This window comes from Myotis myotis, unplaced genomic scaffold (genome assembly GCF_014108235.1).
Source record: "Myotis myotis isolate mMyoMyo1 unplaced genomic scaffold, mMyoMyo1.p scaffold_m19_p_4, whole genome shotgun sequence".
NCBI classification, from domain to species: domain Eukaryota; kingdom Metazoa; phylum Chordata; class Mammalia; order Chiroptera; family Vespertilionidae; genus Myotis; species Myotis myotis.
The window spans coordinates 123,552,112-123,578,867 of NW_023416346.1; the positions used below are offsets into that span (position 1 = coordinate 123,552,112).

Sequence of the window (26,756 nt, forward strand, 5' to 3'; positions counted from 1 at the left end):
TCATAATATTCAAATAGGCTATGGTTTTATTTCTGCCATGAATTAGTAACTGCCTTAGTATAGTGTTTTAAAGCATCATCTTTCCTAGGTGTTTGGTCAAAGGAGGTAAAATTGTTCTGATTAGTATTTTATGTGATGAATACAATAATCAGTTCATAGAATTTTTTTACTAAATTATCTATGAAATAAAACTGAAAAAGTACTGAAACCTCAGGGCATCTCTGCATGGTCCAGTATGCCACTCCTTAATGGGTGCAGATGGATAAGGTTAGGAAAAGCTGCATGCTGATCATACTTGTATGCACTAAATTATTCTTTAAAGGCTCCTTTTAAATGAATCCTATTGCTTATTTTGGTAAGACTTGTAAGGGCAGGAACCATTTCTTGTTCATAACTGTATTTCTACTGCCTCAGTAATGCTCAATAAATATTTGTTGTACTGCTAACACCCCCATGTTCTTGGCATACGCAAGCAAAACAATCCTCTCTAAAGGAATAATATTAAATTATATCCACATATGATTGTTCAGTACAACATTGTCAAAGTGAAAGATAACAAGGCAAGGAGGAGACAAGACAGCATGAGCAAGAAGCATACCAACAACAGATTATAGAAGCAGACCCATAGGGACTCCTGATTTTGGAATTACCACTCCATGCAGGAGTAGCAGTGAACTACCTTGGCTTGCCCAGAATAAGTGTGTGAAAAGATTATTAGACCACTCATTCATTCATTCATTCATTCATTCATTCAAGAGCATTTCTTTGATGAGGGTAAAAATCAGCCCCAGTGAAACAAATAAATTAAAAATAAAATCTCCCTCATGAGTATATGCATGCTTATTGCATAATTCTTTTTTTTTTTGTCAGTACTTATTGCATAATTCTTTAGACTTTTCTGTACTTTTGAAATTTTTCATAATAAAATGTTGGAGAAAAAAATGTCTCCTTCCTTTTCCAGGCTCCCATTCTGACCTTCCTACCACTGATTTTGAGAGGCCTCAGACTTTAAGTTGCACCATTTTAGAATCAGCCACTACCAGTTATGCCCATCTTGTCCCTGACAAAAGATGCTTCTTCGATACTTTCACCCTATTCTTGTTCCTGCTGGCCTATCAGTTATACTCTCAAATCCTTTCCCTAGATTCTATAAATCTGCTTCAACAAAAGCTAGTTATAGTTATGGTGGGTGTTCAGAACAAGAAATAATAGGCATTATACTCAAAAGCAGTCAAAGACATTTCTTTGGTGAATAACAAAATACATTTTCCAAACCCCAATATTTCTAGTGTTGTGTATAAGAAAAGTTCATTTCTTCACTTTTGTGGTTATTTCTCCAAAGATCTCAAGATTTTCCCCATCCTTTCTCTTGCTGCCAAAAGAAAAAACCATCCCTCCACATTTTACTTTATTTTTGGTTTTATTTCATATACTGATGGGGTTTATTTTGTTTCAGAACTTTCCAAAAGACATCTGTTAAAATGTTGTGGGTATTCCAGCAGGAAATGTTTTGAAAAATTGGCTTTGGCTTGTGATCTAACTGATACCACATGGCACTTATAGCAGTCGACTTTCAGAGCTGATTTATTACTATCATGCTGTCTTAAACATGAAAAATATTTCTAGAGAATGGATGTTGTGCAAGAAAGCCCACTGCATGGGAGAACATATTTGCCAATGTTATCTCTGGTAAGGGTTTAATCTCCAAAATTTACAGGGAACTCATACAACTTAATAAAAGGAAGATAAACAATCAAAAACAAAACAAAACAACGGGCAAAGACCTAAATAGACACTTTTCAAAAGAGGACATACAGAAGGCCAAGAGACATATGAAAACATGCTGAAAGTCACTAATCATCCAAGAGATGCAAATCAAAACAACAATGAGGTACCATCTCACACCAGTCAGAATGGCTATCATCAACAAATCAACAAACGACAAGTGCTGGAGAAGATGTGGAGAAAAAGGAACCCTCCTTCACTGCTGGTGGGAATGCAGACTGGTACAACCATTGTGGAGAACAGTATGGAGTTTCCTCAAAAATTAAAAATGGAACTCCCATTTGACCCAGTGATCCCACTTCTAGGAATATATCCCAAGAAACTAGAAACACCAATTAGAAAGGATATATGCACTCCTATGTTCATAGCAGCACAATTTACAATAGCTAAGATTTGGAAACAGCCTAAGTGCCCATCAGCAGATGAGTGGACTAAAAAACTGTGGTACATCTACACATGGACTACATACTACACTGCTGTAAAAAAGAAGGAACTCTTTGCAACAGCATGGATGGACCTGGAGAACATCATGCTAAGCGAAATAAGCCAGTTGGAGAAAGATAAATATCACATGTTCTCACTATTTGTGGAATATAATGAACAACATAAACTGATGAACAAAAATAGAGCTGGGGGGATCATATTTTAGAATATAATAGAAGTTATTTGCATATTTTTAATATTTCCTACAACTTTTGTGACATCATACTATGTTAGTACAGTTTTGGTAATATTATTATACTCAAAATCCTTTTTTTGAAGTATTAATGTTTATTGCATGTAATATTATTATATTTAAGATAATTTTTCTTGAATAATTGGTGTTTACTGCATGTAACATTATTATTTTTAAAATAGTTTTTCTTGAGATAATGTTTATTGCATGTATTATTATATATAAGATTGTTTTTCTTAAAATATTAATGTTTATTGCATGTAACATTATTACATTTAAAATCATTTTTCTTGAAATAAAAAAGTACCCATTAAAAAAAAATGGATGCTGTGGTACATTTAAATACAAGAACAAAACATTAGTTTGAAGACGACCAATGCAAGGCACACTGGGTTCCTAGTGAGGTGATCTGGGGTCTTATTCTCATTCTATCCTAGGGCTTGTTTGTCCATAGACCAAGTCCCCACATTTCTGCACATATTATGACCCATCTCTGAGATGGAGGGGGCCTTGTTTGCCTCATTTTTTCTTCACTGGAGTGTTTATATGAATTGTACATAAATATGAAGTAGTTTGATCCTTCTGAAGGCTTAAAGGAGTCTGGCAATACCTTCTTCACTTATCAGTGTTGCTGTTGTAATTGCACAGCACTTTTATTCCCTTGAAACTGTCCCAAAGTCTCCTACTAGCTGACACTGTACTCTTGTCTTCCAAGCATGCTTTATAATATTTTTAACTCATACTGTGCTTCTCCCCTTCCTTTCTCCTCAACTCTAACATTACCAAAGTGAGCAACTTGGGGGGGGGGGGGTGATGAGGTAAATAAAAGTTCAAGGCATATCCTATGCTTTCTATGTCCCAAGTCTTTTTTCCATTTCCTGGTTTATGCTTTGACAGTCAGGGCCTTCATGCTTATCCAAAGGACCTGAATTTAGCAACTCCCAAGTGCTCAAACCCTTCACACTGCCTTGGGAATAAGTGCTTACTGGGTTCTTCGTATAACCACACTAGTGGCCCAGTGCACGAAATTCATGCACATTGAAAGGGAATTAATTAGAGGATGTGAGCGTGAGGCAGTCCACCTTTCTGAAATTCAATGACATGAATTTTAGCTATTACTTTGCCAAATAAATGGAATTTACAGATATCATTTAAAAGAGCATTCAGCTTAATATTTAAAACTCTGGCTACCAAGTCAGGTCTGTTTTCAACTTTTTGCCAGCATTGTAAATTGTTTGCAATATCTGCCCATTTGGGGCTGCATGTCATGGTTATGAATAAATCAGGCTTGCCATACTTCGTTACAATTGTCATAACATCCTGATATCGCTGCTGCATATTTCTGGGACTACCCTCAAAAGATGATGGAAGTATTATCATTTAACCAATTGGCACATTGTCATTTTCAGGTCTAGATTTGAGACAATCCATCAAACCACTGTATTTTTCAACTCTCAACTTAGATTGGTTTGCTTTGATGAAGTTTATCCGATTGGCCTCCATTTTTTAACATGAATCCACGATAAACTGTTGAGTTAATTTTCCTGCATTTAAAATAGGATTGAACATGTCCCTCTCAGAGATGAAATCCATTATACTGCATTTGTGTGACTCGTGTCCTTACATTTTGTCTAGTATTATTGTCAATTTCACTGTTGTCTCTGAGCCTTAATGCAATATCTGTTCCCCAGCCTTTTTCGCCATGTGGAAAAAGAATAGGATATGTCATTGCATCTAATGTAGGAAACAGGATATTGATTTGTTTCATTTTAGTGGCATTTGGGTTATTGGGATCTGGTTTACAATGAATGAGCAAGTCCCTTTCAAAAGGATGTTCTCCATCTTCATTTCTGAATATGACAGCAACCTCGGTTACACGGGGAGAATTATATCTACCTGGGTCACTGTTACGATCATATTTATTTTTTTAATATATTTTTTTATTGATTAAGATATTACATATGTGTCCTTATCCCCATGTTACCCCCTACCCCCCCCCCCGCTCATGCCCTCACCCCCCCCCCCCGGTGTCTGTGTCCATTGGTTAGACCTATATGCTTGCATGTAAGTCCTTTGGTTGATCTGTCCCCCTTACCCCCACCCTCCCCTACCTTCCCTCCAAGGCCCTACAGTCCAATCAATGCCTCTCCGTCTCTGGATCAGTCCTTGTTCATCAGTTTATGTTGTTCATTATATTCCACACATGAGTGAGATCATGTGGTATTTATCCTTCTCTGACTGGCTTATTTCACTTAGCATAATGCTCTCTAGTTCCATCCATGCTGTGGCAAATGGTAAGAGTTCCTTTTTCTTCTTCCTCTTCTTAAAGAATACCTTTCAGCATTTTATATAATGCTGGCTTGGTAGTGATGAACTCCTTTAGCTTTTGCTTATCTGTGAAGCTCTTTATCTGACCTTCAATTCTGAATGATAGCTTTGCTGGATAAAGTAATCTTGGTTGTAGGTTCTTGGCATTCATCACTTTGAATATTTCTTGCCACTCTCTTCTAGCCTGCATGGTTTCTGTTGAGAAATCAGCTGACAGTCGTATGGGTACTCCCTTGTAGGTAACTAACTTTTTTTCTCTTGCTGCTTTTAAGATTCTCTCTTTGTCTTTTGCTCTTGACATTTTAATTATGATGTGTCTTGGTGTAGTCCTCTTTGGATTCCTTTTGTTTGGGGTTCTCTGCGCTTCCTGGACTTGGAAGTCTATTTTTTTCACCAGGTAGGGGAAGTTTTCTGTCATTATTTCTTCAAATAGGTTTTCAATATGTTGCCCACTCTCTTCTTCTGGCACCCCTATAATTCTGATGTTGGTACACTTGAAGTTGTCCCAGAGGGTCCTTACACTATCTTCATATTTTTGGATTCTTTTTGCTTTTTGCTTTTTCGGTTGGGTATTATTTGCTTCTTCATATTTCAAATCTTTGACTTGATTCTTGGGATCCTCTTGTCTGCTGTTGGATCTCTGTATATTATTCTTTATTTCAGTCAGTGTATGCTTAATTTCTAGTTTGTCTTTTTTCATATCCTCCAGGGTCTCACTACATTTATTGGCGGTTTCCAGAAAATTCTTGAAAAACCTTATAAACGTGGTTTTGAACTCTATATTCAGTCGTTTGCTTTCCTCCATTTCTGTCATTTGTGACCTGTTTCTTTGTCTCTGCATTTTTTATGCTTCCCTGTATTGGTACAGTGGTTTTGTGTGCTAGGTGTCCTATAGGGCCCAGTGGCTCAGCCTCCCCTGTTACCTGAGTTGGACACTCTTGGTGCACCCCCCTGTGGGCTTTGTGCACAGTCTTGTTGTAGTTAAGCCTTGATTGTTGTAGGTATCACTGGGAGGAATTGACCTCCAGGCCAGTTGGCAGTGAGAATCAGCTGTGTCTGCAGTGGGAGAACTTCTGTGCTGAAGACACCCTTCTGGGGCAAGACTTGCTTCAGTGGGGCTTTGGTGCTCACTGAGTCTGCCCCCTGAGTGTGTCCTTTATGGATCTGAGGAGTTGTAATCCGGATGGTCCCCCTCTGACCACTGGGTACACTGGCTCTTGGATCTAAGGAGGTGCTAATTTAGCCTCTGCCTGAGGTTACCCAGCAGGAGCTATGAAGAGATCTTCAGATTCTCCTTCCTTTTTTGGGGTTTGGAGGTGCCCAGATGAGGCCCAGCTGTAAAGCAATGAAAGCTGCTGTGGGGCCTTGGGCCTTCTCTTGGAAGTTCTGGGTCTGTCTGGACCAGCTGCAATTTGTTAGGTAATTTTCAGGTTGCAAAAGGCCAGGGCATTCATATGCAAAAGCCTCTGCCACAGCCTGGGTGGGGCGGGGTCTCAGGGAATCAAAGGGCGGAGCAAGCAGCTATGGCTGGTCCTCAGCCCTGCCCTAAGGGGCCGTGCATCTCAGTGTCCTGGTAATTGCTGCAAGCACATCTGAGGGAAAGTCGCCCTCATGTTCCGAGTTCTAACCACTGCCAGACAGTCCAGTTTCTCCCTGTATGAGCCCTGGGTCCCCAGAGACTTCCCGGAACCGGAGTTCAGAGCAGTTGGGAGCTTGTGACTCCCTCCTGATTCAAAAAGACAGCCGCGTCCTCAGGTGCCAGCCCCTTTCTGCGCGCGCTCAAGCCTCCCCTTTCCTCGTGCGCTAGAGCCTCCATACCTCTGCACTTTACTTCCGCAACTTCTCTGAGTCTCAGTGTGCTTTTGTCTTTTCTTCTAGTTGTAGAATTTCCACTCAGCCAGCTTTCCTATAGTTCTGGATGATGTCTGTTTTGTCTTTTCATTGTAGTTTTGAAGTTTTGTGGGAGGCAGCAATTGCCGGTGTTCACCTATGCCGCCATCTTGGTTTCTCTGAGATGAAAGGTTTTCTGTTATGATAATATTTAATCGTCATTGTTACTTCTGTGGGAGTAATACCTTTTGCTGCTGCTTCAGATTGGGCTTCCTTTTCTACCTCATGTAGCATCTTGTACAATTTTGTTAATTCATTTATTTCATGCATGAGGTTGTTGATGTTGATCATGAGTCTGAGCAGCCCTGGTTTTCTGGCATTGCTAATCTTTTACTTGTAGCTTCGGCTGTATCCAAAATATAGAGTTGAGCAAACTTCTGAGAAACACCATCCAAAGGATGTAAAGTTGCAGTACAGTGATAAACTTGTATTCTAAAACAGTATAGCCCATATCCTGATGGCGATGCAATATTTGCACCCATGGAAGTAAAAGCAAAAGAACTATTTATGGAATGGATATTTTCTATGAAATTTTTACTGTCAGAATCATTGTTTGTCATTAATCTTTTTAAATATGCCAGGTAATCTGGAAAAATATATATCATTTGGACAGACTTTCTCTTTGCTACAACATCAAGTAAATTTCCCATTGGATGGTTTTTCATCAGAGAAATTTAGTGATAGGCAAAATTCACATCTAACAGTCATTCCACCACAACTATGTTTGAAATTGCGTCCTCATGTACTCCATTGTTGCTGAGAAGGCAGTTCCTACCAGTATTGGTAGTACTTATTGATGACTATTCTCTAGACATATTCTGTCATCGCCACCACCTTCTTTCAACTTCAAAGGCACATTGGTCTTTAGACATTGTCTGCGACAACGCTGGTGTTTTTCGGCATCAGAGCGACATTTTTCCAGTAGCTGGTGTTCAGATACATTCTGTTGCAGGTGCAGCCTTCTTTCAAGATCAGACGCACGTTGTTCTGCAGACATTTTATGTCGATAACGCCGGCTTCTTTCAGTTGCAGAGCTATGTTGTATCAACAGTTGTTCTTTAGACATAGTCCCACCTCTCTACTGTCACATTCTGAGATGCAGGTGAATGAGAGTCTTGGCTGTCAGGCCACTGAGAGCTGCCTGACCAATAGCTTATTCTGGCTGATTCTGTGGGGGTGGGACTTCCTCCTTTTTGCTGTCAGTTTCCACAGCTGTGATGAGGAAGCTGGGGTGACAGAGGGAGCCATGCCCTCCAAGCCACCCTCTCTCTCGCTCTGTATGTCCAGCGGCCTCCTGCTCTGCCAAGTCTTCCAAACCTCCCACTCTCTGCCTGCTCTCCCACTCTGCTCTCCGCTGGTGAAGGTCTGGGGAGCCTGTGGGCGTGGCTAGGTGTGGCCGGCCTCACCTCCCGGGGCCGACAATGGTCCCAGGAGCTCATGGCTGCTGTTGCCTCCTGGGGCACTTGACACCTGCATATGCAAATTAACCTGCCATCTTTGTCAGGTTAATTTGCATATTCACTCTTGATTGACTGGTGGGTGTGGCTTGTGGGCATCACGGAGGGGCAGTCAATTTGTGTCTTTCTCTTTTATTAGTATAGATTATACATTAATATCTATTTAAAACATGAAAATGCATAACTAATCAGACTGGGGAAAATGACCTTATTATTGATAACTCTGCTTTTCCAAACCACACCTTTATTTCTCTTCCTTAACAGATATTGCTACCATAAAGTCCGCAACTCTCCAGAGAAGTACTTTGCAAAAAAAAAACCCCAAAACATATAAAATATGGTCATGGGGGATTTTAACACCCATTGACATCAATGGACAGATCTTCCAGACAGAAAACCAGCAAGGAAACAGCAGCCTTAAATGGCACAGATCACATAGATTGAATTGATATCTTCAGAGCATTTCACCTCAAAGCAGCAGAATACAGTAGGTCCTCAGGTTACATTGGAGATCTGTTCCTACGGTGCCACGCAACATATCACAATTTTTGCTGTAAGTCAGAACCCACCTACAGAAGCACCTACGTCACTCACATGGAGCACATACACAGCAGTAATGAAGTGAAACAGTAAAAAAAAAAAAAAAAATTAAAAGAAAGATAACAATTCCTGACCTTTACTTGTGGTGAATAAATAATAAAAAAACATAAAGCACATATGTACATATGTCGAAATGATGGAACTTTTTTTATAAATAAATGGAAGATAGTGATGTAACCATGAAACAACATATGTCGACTCCAATGTAACCCGAGGACTGTCTGTATACATTCTTTTCAAGTGTATATGTAACATATTTAGGATAGACCACATGTTTGGACACAAAATGAGTCTCAAGACATTTAAGAAGACTGAAATCACATCAAGCATCTTCTCTGAGCATAATAGTATGAAACTAGAAATTAATCACAAGAAAAAAAAACTCACAAAGACATGGACACTAAATAACATGTTACTAAACTATGAATGGCTTGACAATATTATCAAGGAAGAAATAAAAAGATACCTTGAAACAAATGAAAATAAGAACATAACAACCCCCCCCCAAAAAAAAAAAATCTATGGGAAACAGCCAAAGCAGTCTTAAGAGGGAAATGCATAGCATTGTACACCTATCTCAAGAAACAAACAAAAATCTCAAATAAACAATCTGACATTAAACTTAAAGGCACTAGAAAAAGAACAACAAAAAAGCCCAAAGTGAGTAGAACAAAGGAAATAACAAAGCTAAGAGCAGAAATAAAATAGAGTCTAAAAAACAATGGAAAAGATTAATGAAACCAAGAGCCAAATAAACCAGACACAAAAGAGTAAGCTCTCCTTCATTTTATTTTTATTTTTTAAAATATTTTTATTGATTTCAGAAAGGATGGGAGAGGGGGAGAGAGATAGAAATATCAATGATGACTGAGAATCATTGCTCGGCTGCTTCCTGCACACCCCACACTGGGGATCGAGCCTGCAACCCAGGCATGTGCCTTTGACCAGAATCAAACCCAGGACCCTTCAGTCCACAGGATGATGCACTATACATTGAGCGAAACCAGCTAGGGCCATGCTCCTTCATTATAGAATCCTTCTATAATAGATGATAGATGTTTTGAGTATAAGATCAATCCCCTAGTGAGCAGACCTTGAAGGGCAATGGCATTGGTGCAGTTTTCATTCAAAGGGAGGCTTTCTGAAATACAGTATATTAACTGCAAAGAATATTTATTTCCTTTTGATCTCAGTTGGAATTGAACAAAAATTATTAGGGTGATAGAATGCAAAACGATTTTATGTATTTTAAAGTCCGGGAACACTTTCTTTAATAGGCTTCTATTAATGAAGCAATTTAAATGTGCAGAGCATAACAAAATTGTATTTTGAGGCATGTGTGGAAAGTAGTTCCTGCATGAATGGAAAAGAGTGCTCCCAGGAGGCTAGGAGAACACTTCCTGCTGCCACTCTGTTTATTCACAGGAATTGCTCTGGACTGTCAAGAAGAACACAAAACAAGGTCCACTGGACCATGAGCACTGTGATGTTGATGCCAGTGAGTAGCTTATTCATCCCCTGTGGCCAGCTTTGCTAATTAGTAGGGTTACTACCAAGGGCCACTTAGTGTAAATCCTCAAAAGTTGCTAGCACCAAGTAAAAGCCATAAGTGGGGAATTGGCAGGCCAGGCTTTGAAGTGCAGGGAAAGGAAGAAGACTTTGAACTGCTACAAACAGCACAAATACACTCACTCAAATTGCAGGAGCTGGCAGCATGAGTTCCAGAACAGCCCAGAGATTCAAGGAGAGTTCCTTCCTCACCCTCTATGCCAGGGGTCCTCAAACTATGGCCCGCGGGCCACATGCAAATACAAATATTGTATTTGTTCCCGTTTTGTTTTTTTACTTCAAAATAAGATATGTGCAGTGTGCATAGGAATTTGTTCATAGTTTTTTTTTAAACTATAGTCCGGCCCTCCAACGGTCTGAGGGACAGTGAACTGGCCCCCTGTTTAAAAAGTTTGAGGACCCCTGCTCTATGCTTTGCCCTCAGCCAGGGGCTCCCAGGGTGTGTGGAAACTGAAGAAATGTTGCACATTTAGTCTCATTCTAAGTGACACTTTTCCTTCACAACTCAGGTCAGATATGGCAAAAGCCCAGTGGGCTCATACTTGACCTTATCACAGAAAATTAAAAAAAAATACCTTCTCACACACAAGCCATGCACATTCTGTTTTAACTTTTACCCTGTTTCATTTTTTTTTCCTTTTTTGAATCGACACTTTTTGAGTGTGGCTCTGTGAATGTTATCACATAGACTCACGTAATCCTACCACAATCAGGATTCAGAACATTGCCATTACCCCGAAAAAGGCCCCTGCACTATCCCTTTATAGTCAAAGTCTCCTCCCATTCCTAGCCCCTGGCACCCACTAATCTCTTTCTCCATCACTACGGTTTTGTCTTTTTGAAAGTGTCATCTAAATGGAATCATACCTTTTGAGACTGGTTTCTTTCATTCAGCATAATGCCTTTGAGATCCATCCAAGTTGTTGTGTGTATCAGTAATTCATTCCTTATTATTGTCAGTAGTATTCCATTGCCTGCTTATACTTTGAACAATGAATTACTAGTAAATGTCTCAAGCATGTAGGAGAATGTCAACCTGAGAATATTCTGTAATAATGTGTACAGAGAAGTAATTTTATTGGCTGTTCCACAGCCAGGCTAATGTTTCAAAAAGAAAGAATTCCAAAACTAAAATCTGCAACAAAAATATTTCTTTATGTCTCAGAATACTTCATATAAACCAGACTCATTGGCTAATGCTTTAGGTAGTTACTGTGCTGGCTATCAAGATGTCTGACAGCTCTAAATCTGTTCTTCCATATTCTACATTTTTATGCTAGGACTCTGCAAACATCATTTCTTCCTCACCAGCTACATTCTGTTAGGTTCTTCCCTGGGAGTGTCAGCTGTTTTCTGAAGTTACTATCTCTGTGTCACCTCAGTTTTCCATTTATCATGTCAATGTGATAATATCTCCATTTAGAATTATTTCTGTTAAAATAACTGGTATGGTTTCTATTTTCCTGACTGGACCCTGATTGATAAAATACGTGCTACCAGGCTTTCACCCCTGGTTTGCTTATATCAGAGGCATCTAATGTACTTGTTCCTTCTGGTTTCTCAGTCCAATGAGGAAAGTATGAAGCAGTATGATGTTCTGTGAGGTGTCAAGACAATAATGATCTCTGCAGTTTATGGCAGAGAGCAGGAGTGCTGACGTAGTCTCAAAAGCAAAGTGTTTCTGGTGACCCTTGAAAATGGTTATAGAGGGGAAAAGTATTTGCTGGGCTCAATAGCTGTATCATTGCACATGCTAGGTGCTGTGCTGATTTGCTCCAAAAAAAATATCACATTGAAACAGCAACTACAATGAAGGTCACAGGCTATTTGCAGCCAGTCTCCCAGATCCATCTACCTTCTGCAAAGACCAGACAGGTAAGTTAAATGGAGAGTGTGACAGGCATCACCATTCCTACAACCTAATGTTTGAAACTAATGTCAGGTTCTTCTCTCCCTACTATACTAAGAAAAAGCCTCTAGAAATTGAGGAAATTAACCCTATACATTCATGGCTGGTATTTTCATAAAGCAAGGCTCTTTCTGATCATGTTACTTCTGTGCCCTTCAATAATTTCCTATGCCCATGGAATAAATTCAAACTTTTTAGTCTGGCATTCAAAATCCTTCAAGATCTGGTCTATTGAAGTATTGCAGCCGAAACAAAGTATCTGTATCCATGGATAAGCACTGTACTTTCTCCTGCCTCTGTGTGCTTGCTCTCATAGTTTCCTCAGCCTTTAATCCTTTTCTTCCCAGCATTCACATCAAAATTCTACTCCATCCTTCAAGGCCTTCCCAAATGCTACCTTTACCATGAAGTTTGATCTTAAAATCCAACCCCATTCTAACACCTCACACCAGTTACACCTTATAGTCAGTACCATATTAATTTCCTTACATGACAGATATTATGTCTCACTCACTTTTGTATTCCTTTAGTACTTATTGATAGTAGCTGCTCAGTTGTTGCTGTTGTTTTTCAAAATGAAGGAATAAATAAGAGGCCACAATGGGATAGAGGGCATTCCAAATGGAGATACTGCTTTGAGAGTGCAGGATATTTTCTAGATGAGTACATATAGTTCGGTTTGACTGAGGTCTAAGGTCTGTGCAAAGGATTTGTGGGAAATCCATCTGGAAAGATAAGCTTGGACCAGATTATACAGAGGCAAGAGAGTAGGACTAAATATTTGAACATTTCTTTAGGCAGAATAAAGCAATTGAAGGCTTAGGATTACAGAAGAATTTGTATGTCAAAGGTTCTCCTACCAAGGTTAGAATTTTGTTAACTAGTTTAAGGGAGCAAATTAGATGTGACAAAAGGAAACACCTAAGCTTAAGCAAGAGAGACTGGGTGGACAAAACCATTTTAAGACAGGTCATAAATCAACAGAATACTTCTGAGAGAGCTTGCAAAACTATGAAGATAGTTTATAAAAGCAAAACAAGACCTGTCTAGGACACTGTAGTGTGTATAATTCTATTATAGTAAAGGAAAGGCTCCGTCAGTGTTTCTCAGTCCAAGTTCTTATAAACCAATAGAATATCAAACATTTCTAAATGTGGACCCATGGAGAAAGGGGAAGGGAGGGGCTGAGTAAGACTAAGAGCTGGTGATGGGAGAGTGAGGCAGTGAGAAGGTCTTTATCCCACGGTAGGTCAAATACTATCGAAATACCATTTCTGCCAGCTCTTGTCTTTAATCTTCTTTCCTGACTCAAAAGTCCATTCTCACTGTTCTGATTCTTCTGTAAATTAGTTCAGTTTTTCTACGAAGCTGCTTTCTCTTAAGGTCAATTTTTTTCTTCTAAATATAAAGTGGAGGAGTAAACATAGTCACTGTTTATAATTCTGGAATATGACCAAGAAGGTCTGGGTCTTGGTTTGAGTGATTTCCTCCATTGACTTACCAAGAAGGTTGTTGGAATGTCCCGTGTCTTCCAAATGCACCTCCTTGGTAAGAAGAAAAGTATGATTTGACAGACTTTTCTTTTAAAATCCATGGATGCCACATGGATGTTAGAAAACCATTATCAGAATATAAAATAATAAGGAATCCCTAATATTCTTTCCCAGCTACTTTTATCAAGTCAGACAAGGAATATAATTGTGGACACAATACATTGTAATGAGTTAACTGTCAATCCTGATGATAAGGATTTAGGCCCCAGTGTTCCTCTGGAACCTGATCAACTACTGGCATAGGGCTCCATCTTATGTAAAACATCTTCCTCCAATACAACTAGACATTCTACCCCTCAATCACTTATAAGGCTGGGAGAGGGACACTTGGTGAGACTGCCATATATATATATATATATATATATATATATATATATATATATTAGAGGCCCAGTGCACAAAAATTTGTGCACTCGGGGAGGGGGGTCCCTCAGCCTGGCCTGTGCCCTCTCGCAGTCTGGGACCCCTTGGGAGATGTCCACCTGCTGGCTTAGGCCTGTTCCCTGGGGGATCGGGCCTAAGCTGGCAGTCAGACAACCCTCTGGCAGCCCAGGAGCCCTTGGGGGACGTCTACTTGCCAGCGGGGAGCAGGCCTAAGGAGCAGTTGGACATCCTTAGCGCTGCTGAGGAGGCAGGAGAGTCTCCCGCCACCACCTCTGTGCTGGCAGCTGGCAGCCTGGCTTGTAACTGAGCAGACCTTCCCCGGTGGGAGTGCACTGACCACCAGGGGGCATCTCCTGCATTGAGCGTTTGCCCCCTAGTGGTCAGTGTGTGTCATAGTGACCAGTCATTCCCAGTTGTTTTGTTGTTAGGGTCCATTTGCATATTACCGTTTTACTATATAGGATAGAAGCCTGGTGCACGGGTGGGGGCCAGCTGGTTTGCCCTGAAGGTTGTCCCGGATCAGGGTGGGGGTCCTGTTGGGGTGCCTGGCCAGCCTGGGTGAGGGGCTGAGGGCTGTTTTCAGGCTGGCCATACCCCCTTCAGGGTGGGGGTCCCCACTGGGGTGCCTGGCCAGCCTGGGTGAGGGGCTGATGGCTGTTTACAGGCTGGTAACACCCCCTTCAGGGTGGGGGTGCCCACTGGGGTGCCTGGCCAGCCTGGGTGAGGGGCTGATGGCTGTTTACAGGCTGGTCACACCCCCTTCAGGGTGGGGGTCTCCACTGGGGTGCCTGGCCAGCCTGAGTGAGGGGCTGATGGTTGCAGGCTGGCCACAGCCCCTTCAGGGTGGGTGGGGTCCCGCTGGGGTGCCTGGCCAGCCTGGGTGAGGGGTTGATGGCTGTTTGCAAGCTGGCCACAGCCCCTTCAGGGTGGGGGGCCTTACTGGGGTGCCTGGCCAGCCTGGGTGAGGGGCTGATGGCCGTTTTCAGGCTGGCCACGCCCGTGGGCTGGAAGCAGGTATCTGGGATTTATTTAACTTCTATAATTGAAACTTTTTAGCCTTGAGTGGAGCCCAGGTTGGGTTCCCCCTGGCAACCGAGGCTCCCAGCCTCTCGAGCGGAGGTGACACTGGCTGGAAGCAGGTATCTGGGGTTTATTTGTCTTCTATAATTGAAACTTTGTAGCCTTGAGCAGAGCTCAGGGCCAGCCAGAGAAGGCGGGAATCTTGGCTTCCTCCATCGCCGGGGGCAATGCAAGCCTCCTGCTGGCTCCAGCTCCATGGCCGCAGCCATCTCTGTGATGGACTGATGGAGTGAGGGTGTGATGGTTAATTTGCATATTACTCTTTTATTAGATAGGATATATATATCTCCTACTACTGGTGATGTTAACTTTGATGGTGTCTGCCAAGTTTTTGCAGCAGCTTTTAAGTTACTATTTTCTCTTGTTAATCAACAAGTTATGTTGTGGGGAGAAATTTTGAGACTTATGCAATTATCCTGTTTCTTAAAGTAATTTCACCCAACTAATTTTAGCATTCATTGATGATTACTGCCTGCAAAAATTGTTACTGTCATATTTGAGTAATGGTGATTTTTAAAATTTCCATCAATACGTATACATTTATTAATTAGAATTTTTCTGTAAGGAAGAGCTACTCCATCCCCATGTATTTATTTACATATCCCAATTTACTTAATATCAGTATACATTCACAGGTATTTATTTTATTTTCTGTGTTATAATCTATTACTATTATTTTACTGCACAAAGTGTCCCAGGTTTGGCCATTGGGATTCTTCCATGTTGGCTCTTATGTCCTTTTCACATACCCCTATTATTTTATGAGAACTTGCTGCTTTCTGGCATCTCAAGAGAGTCTAGGATTATGTTATATTCTCCTTTTCACCATATAAACAATTTCTCCAAGGAACCTGGTTTCTTTTATTAGAGAATAGTATTCAGAAACAAGATCTGGGCACTAGATGTCTTCAGTGTTACCAGAGTGTCACCATCAGAATGGCTGCTCAGATAATATGCTTGGGGACTTTATCATGGCTGTTTGAACAAAAAAAGCTAGGGACCTTAAAAGTCTCCTACATATCCACCTCTGCAACATTGTTTATGCCTCAGTGTTGCATGTCCTTGGATGTTTTTTGCTTCACATATCCAAGTAGAAAGATTAGAGTTATGAAGATACTTAACTTATCCTTCCCAAGAGATTTAAAGATTGTGGCCCTAGCTGGTTTGGCTCAATGGATAGAGCGTCAGCATGTGGACTGAAGGGTCCAGGGTTCAATTCTGGTCAAGGGCACATGCCCATGTTGTAGGCTTGATCCCCAGTAGGGGGCATGCAGAAGGCAGCCAATCAATGATTCTCTCATCATTGATGTTTCTATCTCTCCCTTCCTCTCTGAAATAAATAAAAATACATCTTTAAAAAAAGAAAAAAGAATGTGTTCAGTATCCTGAAAGTTTTGAAAAATGATTATGCTGGAAGCCATGGTCAGCTCCCAATAGAGGTCCAAAGCATTAGCTATCTGGTTACATTGGCTTCCTACTTTCCTGTGTAGACCACTGCTAATCTCTTAGAAACACAGGATCTAGAGGTGTTCGCACAACCTGAGGTGGCATTACAGACCTTTCAGTGATCCAGAGCAGCTTTTTTTTTTTTTGCTTTTTTTAACCAAAGTCAGCTTAATTTAGACCTCATTGAATCAAGCTGTTGCCATTCTAATGTCTGTCTAAGACTCTAAGTCTATTCATTCATATATCTGCCTGTGACTGACATTCTCTGACTCATTCCTTGCTTGCTGACTTACTTGCTTGGGAAGAAAGATGTGTGCACACTTCTTCAGGAAGGAAATGGCTACAGAACACCACTGCAAAGGAAAGGAAAGGAGTGGGGAACAGAAAAGTACCCAGGTGGGATGATTCAAGTATAAATGAATGAGGAATTCTGTATGAAGTATTATTCTGGCTTTGTGATCAAGTGATGTAATACAGAAATTTTATAAAAGGGAAATTATTTGATTCTTATCTATTTGGATTACTCAGAGGCTCTTTGACTTGACTATTTAAAGTTCCTAGTTATGGCTGTTTCCTCTTTTAGAGTTATGGCTTGCTGTTTTAGTTAAAATTATATTCATCAACCCATCAATAAATATATGTGTGAAAACACACAAAAAATATTCTTTCCTAAGTTACTTAGGTTAGCTATTTTCTTCCCTACCGCATTCATTGTTGTAACTATAAAGGCTTTATAATATTTTAATGTCTGGAGTTCTAGTTGCCCTTTGTGGGTTTACTTTTTCAGTGTTTTCCTGGCTATTCTTTGTTTCTCCATAAAACCTTTGTATCAGTGGGTCTAACTGCATTTTTTAAAAAAACGTTTTGGTAAATTTATGGGGATTGTGTTAAATTTATAAATTACCTTAGAGATAACTGACTTGCTTATAATGCTGAATCATTCTATCCAAGAACAGAAGACATCCTTCCATTTGAGAAAATATAATTTTGTGTCTTTTAAGAATGCTTTAGATTTTCCCACCAAGATGGCGGCATAGGTTAACGCCGGAGTTTGCTGCTTTGAACAACTACTTCAAAAGTGAAACCAAAAAACGGAAGGGACATCACCCAGAACCACAGGAACGCTGGCTGAGTGGAAGTCCTACAACTAGGAGGAAAGAGAAACGCATACGGACACTCAGAGGAGGCGCAGTGCTGAAGTCAAATTCTGAGGTGCGGAGTGTGCGGAGCGGGCTGGCGGCGGAGGGCGCAGTTGGCGTTTTCAATCGGGAGGGAGTCGCAGACTCTGAGCTCCAGATCCGGGCGAGTCTTTAGGGACCCAGACTCAAACGGGAGAAGCGGGACTGTCTGGCTTCGGTCAGAGCGAGTGCAGCTTTCTCTCCGAGCTTTGCAGCGGGTGCTGGGACTCAGAGGCAGAGCCCCTGGGGACTGGACTGAGAGCCGCCATAACTGCTCTCTCCGGCCCACCCTGTTGATCCTGTTCGACCCACCCCGCCCAAGCCCTGCACAGAGGCATTTGCCGGATAGCCTCAGGCAAAGGCTAGATTAGCACCTCCCTAGAGGACAGAAGTTCTCTCACTGCTGACACAGCTGATTCTCATAGCCACTTGGCCTGGAGGTCAAACCCTCCCTGGAATTAGCTACAACAATCAAGATTTAACTATAAGACTGTGAACAAAGACCACTAGGGGGTGCACCAAGGAAGCATAACAAAATGCGGAGACAAAGAAACAGGACAAAATTGTCAATGGAAGATATAGAGTTCAGAACCACACTTTTAAGGTCTCTCAAGAACTGTTTAGAAGCCGCCGATAAACTTAATGAGATCTACAAGAAAACTAATGAGACCCTCGATCTTATATTGGGGAACCAACTAGAAATTAAGCATACACGGACTGAAATAACGAATATTATACAGACTCCTGACAGCAGACCAGAGGAGCGCAAGAATCAAGTCAATGATTTGAAATGCAAGGAAGCGATAGTGTAAGGAGCCTCTGGGACAGCTTCAAGCGTACCAACATCAGAATTATAGGGGTGCCAGAAGATGAGAGAGAGCAAGATATTGAAAACCTATTTGAAGAAATAATGACAGAAAACTTCCCCCACCTGGTGAAAGAAATGGACTTACAGGTCCAAGAAGCACGGAGAACCCCAAACAAAAGGAATCCAAAGAGGACCACACCAAGACACATCATCATTAAAATGCCAAGAGCAAAAGATAAAGAGAGAATCTTAAAAACAGCAAGAGAAAGAAACTCAGTTACCTACAAGGGAATACCCATACGACTGTCAGCTGATTTCTCAACAGAAACTTTGCAGGCCAGAAGGGAGTGGCAAGAAATATTCAAAGTGATGAATACCAAGAACCTACAACCAAGATTACTTTATCCAGCAAAGCTATCATTCAGAATTGAAGGTCAGATAAAGAGCTTCACAGATAAGGAAAAGCTAAAGGAGTTCATCACCACCAAACCAGGATTATATGAAATGCTGAAAGGTATCCTTTAAGAAGAGGAAGAGGAAGAGGAAGAAAAAGGTAAAGATACAAATTATGAACAACAAATATGCATCTATCAACAAGTGAATCTAAGAATCAAGTGAATAAATAATCTGATGAACAGAATGAACTGGTGATTATAATAGAATCAGGGACATAGAAAGGGAATGGACTGATTATTCTTCGGGGGGAAAGGGGTGTGGGAGATGCGGGAAGAGACTGGACAAAAATCGTGCACCTATGGATGAGGACAGTGGGTGGGGAGTGAGGGCGGAGGGTGGGGCGGGAACTGGGAGGAGGGGAGTTATGGGGGGAAAAAAAAGAGGAACAAATGTAATAATCTGAACAATAAAGATTTAATTTAAAAAAAAGTTGAAGATAAAAAACAAATAAAAAGATGGGAAAAAAAAAGAATGCTTTAAAGTTTTTTTTTTCAGATAGGTTTTGTACATTTCTGGAAAATTAATTCCAAGTATTTAATCTTCTTTGTTATTGCTGTAAATGGAGTTTTTCCTACCACTAGATCTTCTAGTTGTCTATCATTTGTTTAAATGAAGGGTACTGCTTTTTGTGTGTTTATATCCTACTAACTTGCTGAATTCTTTTGTTTGCGTCAGCTTTATCATTGATTCTCTAGGATTTTTCTGGTATAGTATCATATCATCTGCAACTAGATATATGTTTACTTCTTCTTTACCAATTCTTATATAATTGATTTATTTTGTCTAGTTGCATTGATTAACATAATGCTAATTAGCAGCAGAGATGGTGAGCATCCTTGCCTTGTTCCAGATTTTAGTGAAAATGCCTGTTTCCCCTTAAGTAAGAAATGGGGACGTTCTACTTCATTTTCTTTTTACAATTAAATCTATATTGTTGAAAGAATCACATATGTACTCTTTTTTTCCCGATGAACCCCTTCTGGCCTGCCCCTGCCCCTCACCCCAGGACTTTACCACCCTATTGTCTGTCCACGGTTTATGCACTATGCATACAAGTTTTTTGGTTTATCTCTTCCCATCCATCCACCCACCCCCACTCTGAGATTCCACAGTCTGTTCTGTGCTTCTATTTCTCTAGACCTATTTTGTTCATTAGATTCCACATATGAATGAGATCATGTGACACTTGTCTTTCTCTGACTGGCTTATTTCGCTTAGCATAATACTCTCCAGGTCTCTCCATGCTGTCTCAAAGGATAAGATATCCTTCTTTTTACTGCTGCATAGTATTCCATGGTATAAATGTACCATGCTTTTGTAATGCTCTGAAATTAGAGCATTGGGATTATCTGGACTTTGAAGGCTTAGAACAATTCCTCTGGGAATCCATCTGAGCCTAAAATCACCTCCTTTGCCATCCATGATGAGGGAGGACTACAAGATGCACTTTAATTAGAAGACACCCCTAGAATTTTCAACTGACAGAGGGTTTTAAGCTAAATTGGATGGTCAGTTTCCTGTGAGTTCCTCTTGGAGAACTGTTGATAGAAATCAAATGTCAAGAAACTAAGTTTCCCCTCTTTCCACTTATAGAAGCTATGAGGCTACTTTGGAGCCATCACCAAATGTCACTAGACAAATGACACCTTGTCCCTTGAAAAATTTAAATAACCCAAGTCACCCTTATGATTTTACTATAGTGCCCTGGAGTACCTCATCACACAGTTTGGGAACCACGGTATATGGTGGATAGCCTTTCAACCTTTTTCCCTCTGCATATGTGTATACATACTCACATATATACTCATAGATATTTTTTGAGGTCATACTATACACTGTTTAAAAATCCCTGATGATAAAACATATTCTATGTCATTATATTCTTCTATAATACATTTTTATATTATATATTTACTTATGCATATAACAGAATTCATTAAAGTAAATCTCTACTGGTGAACTTTTAGGATATTTGTAATTATTTTCCCTATTGTAGACAATATTTTGGTGAACACCCTAGTGATTAAATGTTTGCATCACTCTTGTTATTGCCCTGAGATAAATTCCTACACATAGACTTGCTGGATCAAGAGATATGAATCTATAATAGTGTTGATAAGTATTGGGAAATTGCCCTGTAGAAAAGATGTGACAACTTTTACTTCCTCCAGTCTTATACATGAGTATACATTATAGGTTTTTAATGTTACGGTAAGAGTTTTATTGTGATTATGAATATAGATTCAGATATTCATGTATTTTAGGCACTGTGCTGATACTTTCACACCCACACACACACACTCAATTTAAACATACATAACATTGTATTAAGCTTTTTTAACAACCTTGTAAAATTGAAGCTATTATCCCCATTTTGCAGATAAAGAAACTGGGACTCAGAAAGATATAATAAAATCTTCCAAATCACATAACCAAAAAGTTGTAGAGCTAGGATTTAAACCTAGTTAGACCTATAATATTATCACTACATATATCAGTGATACATCAGAGACTTGATTGGCTAATAAAAATAACAATGATTATGTCTACTACATATTGCTTATTAGGTATCAGGTACTGTTGACATGTATAAACACATTCTTGTTCCAAACTTATGAGGTATTATCTACATTATCCTCGAGTCACTGAAATGATTCACTTGTCCAGGGTCACACAGCTAGTAAATGGTAGAGTTGGTATTCAAGTCCAGGCAGTTTGGCTTCACAGTCCATGCCATTAATGACCAAAGTACAGTATCACAGTTTGCAGAGCTGTGGAATATTGTATATCATACTCTCATTATGAATGTTTTTTTATAGGAGGAAAAAATGGCTAACCTAAAGTCTTATAGTTGAAAGGAGAGTTGCTGTCTAAGAAAAGGTCTATCAAGCAATTTGCTATCTAAGAAAATGTGTATCTAGAAACTTGGCTGCAAATTTTTTGTCCTTATACCTGCAGCTTTTTCTATTACAGTAACATACAGTCCTGTAAGCCAATTGCATAGAACCATGTTCTATTCTGAGTCAGCTCCAAGTCTGAGGGATATGACATGAATGGGAAATCTTCCCATGATCCTGGTGACCCAAACTCAATTGAACAAATGAAACACTTTAAATTTCCCCAACTTACTTAAATACTAACTATTACAATTTGAGATGGGTAAATTTTCTGGAATTTACATAAGTATGATCTACACTCTTATTGATGTTTGTTGGGTAAATACCCTCATTGCTGTTCATTATTTTAAGCCTTTTCCTGTAGTCTTACTTTGGTATTTAGACATTATTAAAAATTATGCAGAATATGACTAAGGGTAATATTTTTAGGTCATTTCTATAAATGCTCAACATTCCTCTCTCCCCTCCCCCGAGAAAACCAACTTAATGAGCCACAAGACATATATAACGAATGGGGAAAATATTTTTAGCATTTTATGCAGAAAATGCCTCATTAAAAGCAAATACTTCAGCAAGCAGAGCTGAGCTTAATATGAGCTTTTGTTGAGCAGGGGCTTTTATGACAAATCACTAGCATGTGTAACTGCTCTATAAAAAGACCTAGAAAACTCTAAGAGGTGCTTACCTTCTTTCTTTACTCCTGGGCTGCATTTCAGCAATGTAGTGAGGGTGACATGACACTCAGTAGACATTCTATGAGTCTGAAGGACATGAAGCTTACTGTCCAGCCACAAGTAGGAAATATGTCTATGTATTGTCCAATATCACTCACTGTTTTATCTGGATATGTCATATCATGCAGACTCATTCAGATGAAGTCTGTTTATCTGGATGTTTGGCATCATCTGACCCAAATAATTTGCATCTATTTTGCATATTGTAAAAGCCATAAGGGTGCAGGGTTTATAGTCATACACATAAATTTAATTCAAATAAAAATCTCACCGTGTAACCACACTCTTGTAACTTCTTTAGACTTTGGGCCTCAAACTAAAATGACAAGAGAGCAGGGGTCCAGCCATTCAGGCAGGCAGTATGGGCTGATTTGGTCACAAAAACCATAGCTCCTCATGACAGTGATGCCCTACTCAGAGGCACAAAGCTGTTCCCACTGAGGCCCCAGAAGGCACATCTGGGCCGATGGTTTGTGCAGTGGCTGCTAATAGTCTGCAGGGGAATTCAGATGTTCTGAGCTGTGCTCAGCTTCATCATCTGTGATCTATACTTGGGGGTTGGTCTAAGCTACAGCCACAGCCACCTGGGCAAGGCTGAAATCACCTTTGGTGATGACATCACTCTGGTAATTGGCTACCCTGAAGAATTAGCCTCCTTTATAGAATGGGGAAGCATGAAATGATGAAATGAACTGTGCACAAATGGAAAGTTAACACATCATTTAAGTTCTCTCCCAGCTCATCCCATTGAATCAGCCAAACTCTCACTTGACTAGGAATAATAGTGGTGGTTGTAGTAGTTAACGTTTATTGAGGTCTTACTCCATGCCAAGCACTGTGCTAAGTTATTTTCATGCCTTGTCTCATTTAACCTGCAAACACTATAATCTAGGTACACTTAATATCCTCGTGTTACAGACAAGGGAACTGAAGGCAAAGAAGGTAAGTAACCTGCCCTAAATCTTTCAGTTTGTGTGCATAAGAAGGTTTTGAAGTAAAATTTACCTCTGATTTTTAGATTCCTTAACTGTTACTGCTTTACTGCATTATACAACCAGGAACTGAAAAAAATATATATCTGTATCCCCACTCTATGCAAAAAAAAAAAAAAAGAGGCATTATTTTTTCAGGAATGAAAGGGGGGAAATTAAGTTGTTTTCAAATGCACATGATTCACTCTCTCAGGCAGCCCAGTCTCCTTCCCTAGGAGGGAAACTAATTCCTAAAACCTACTCCTGCTTCCTGATGAGCAAGGACAGGGCTGCCAGCTGGCCACAAAGCTCACCGTTAAGAAGTGACGTTCCTTAATTTCGCGCCTCCTCTGGCTGTGAGCTGGGGGGTACGCTGGCAATGGAGGAGCAGTTACAGAAAGGGGCACAGCAGTTCTTTGCTCCCGGCGATCATTCCGGCTCCGATGTTCTAGGGGCAGAAAAAGCAGTAATGCATAAACATACTTCGCATTTTCAATGTCTCTTGTCTTGATGGGAGGCTGAGCAAAGGGCTGGAGAAAGGTGAGTTGCTAAGTTAGTTCATTTGTATATCAAATAAGATTTTCAGAATGGTTCTGAACTAAACTTTCACTTCATATTAATATGAAGTTATACACTTACATTTCAGTGGGTCCATCTCATAATCTTCATACAAAATGGTTCAATCTTGAGTTTGGAAAAAGCAGCATATTTCTAAATGTGCTTCATTTCAAAACAACATGAGCAAAATATATCCAGAACAATGGTGGAAGATGTGGTGGCACAGACATGCCAGAGACACCCAGGGAGTGCCAGGGATAAATGCTCACAGCCATCTCGAAGGTGCTGGACCAGCTCATATAGGCTCAGGGGTGCTGAGTGCTGTATGTTCAGGAATTTTACAAGCTAGGTTTTAAACTGTTGGTAGCTTGAAATAGGCCATAGTGTGAGAATTTATATCACAGGTATTGGTGAGAACTATCTGTCAGGGCTTTTGGTTTTTTTGTTTACTTTATTACTTTTGTTTGTTTGTTTAGAGAGCCTGTAACCAGCACACAATTTCAGTCACCTGAGCCCTGTCACCCATAACACTCAGAGGGCTTTGAAACTCTGGACTCCTAGGGAAAGTAAAGAACTCTCAATGACAACAGTTGTCTGATTTAGGAATAAAGCTACCACTGGGCAAAGCCAAGAAATTTTCATATGTGGGATGAAATGGTGCTGACTTCATAGCAAGAATCACTGAGACACTAAGAGAACCATTTAGCTTTCTGGGTGTTTAAATAAGCCCCAAGGCATGCCCAGCCTAACACACTGGCCACACCAAACGCCATTCCACCTGCCAAAAACTAGCCTATACTCATGCCCAGGACCTGAAATCTCATGACTACATCATGACGAAGGTACATATTGGTACAGCATATTTCTTAATCATCCCTTCTATTATTTAAAATCACCATTACTCAGAACATCAATAATTATAACTATGATGCCCAATATTTACTGAGCAATTGCCCTATGCCAAAGACACTTTGTTAAAGCTCTTATATGCATCTCGAAGTAGGTGCTGACATCACACCTCTTCTGCAGATGCCTAAACAGGCTCAGGGAGGCTAGGCCGAGCTATCAGTGGTACACACTTGGCCCAAGGACCCTGCTCTTTACCACTACTTAATCTATAGGCACTGTAAGGCCCTAACATACTTTCTCACTCATCAGAGCAAGACTGCTTAGGTTTTATAATATTGAATTATAATTATATTTTATCACATTCTAATTCTTTGAATATTGATAATAGAATATAGTATATTTGACAGCTCATAAGACACTACTTGTTTTTTTACCCATGTTAGGAAACAGAACTAACTATACTGATCCTCTCAGGTGACATCAGAAGTAAGCCCTTTCTCCAAAGTCCTGATCACTCTATCACTGTATTAATAAAAATCAAGATATCGCTATATGCCTGCCTTTATCACTAGTGGGACGGCAGAGACTACATTTTATTTAGGTTGAGATGTAGTGTGGTCTAAATAAATGTTTGTTGAGAGACTGAAAGGTAGAATGAATTAATACTTTGGTCAAAGTCTAGTCTTTTAATATTAGAGTGTACTCCATACCCCTATCTTTTTCACTAATTGGTAGGACCTTCTCTAGGTCCTGTTGCCTGTTTCCACTGGCTTTGTTAACGCCAGCCCCATTTCCTCTTCACTGTAGTCAGTGTGCTACACTCTAAATTTACCCATGCACTCTTGAGCTTTCATATTTCTTTCTATGTCTGATTTGGCTATCTGTGGGCCTCTCTGCCTAAACTACTGACTTTGTTTGTGGCAGGAAAACATGGTAGTATTCCTCATCTTCCTTTTCTTGGGATTCTTTAGTCAAATGTTGACTCCAATTAGCAAACAGAAAAAGTCTTCATCACCATGTAGTTAGTCTTAGCTAAACTGCCTTCACAGCCAATGTTTATCAGGAAACAGAACTACATTTTTTTAGATAAATGTCTTCTTTGTTACAGTGCCTACCTCCAGTACCACCCTCATTTTTCTCTACAAGCAAACAGTGGGCTTTTTACTAAATGAGCAGTGCAAGGGAAAGCTTTGGCAGTCTTAAATTCATAATGAAGAATAGAATACAGGTGTCAATAGTTAGGAAAAGGTGGAAGAAAGGGAGGAGTCCGGAGGGAGACATTGACTCAATTTCCCATTCAATTGCTTCCGTCCTACACTTTCTTAAATAGATCTCTTTCATTAACCCTAGGCAGGGAGCAAGCAGGCTAGATTAATGGCTCCCTGATAATGCTCTTCTCTGGTGGTGGGGTGGGGAGAACATTTGTCTACTAGAGCCTGACACTACAGTCAACCCTTGGTTCTTATTACTGTAGGTAAATGGAACTTAAACCTTAGCCCTGCAACTTGAAAGGAAAGGAAATATAAAATATAAATATCTCTTTTTAGCCATCTAGTAATCTCTCCCTATCTTACAAACATAAACAATGGCATTACTCAAAGCCATTATTGTCTCTGAGTATAAAGAAT

At 40.1% G+C, this 26,756-nt stretch overlaps 1 protein-coding gene across 1 annotated transcript in view; it reads right to left on the reverse strand.

Moving 5' to 3' along the window:
• The window catches only part of NHS (NHS actin remodeling regulator), a 52,941-nt gene that overhangs the window by 22,922 nt on the left and 3,263 nt on the right, over positions 1-26,756 (reverse strand). Inside the window, exon 2 of the mRNA XM_036304251.1 lies at positions 24,036-24,169. Within this exon, the coding sequence (XP_036160144.1) occupies positions 24,036-24,169 (134 nt within the window). The remainder of the gene's footprint in view (positions 1-24,035; positions 24,170-26,756) is intronic.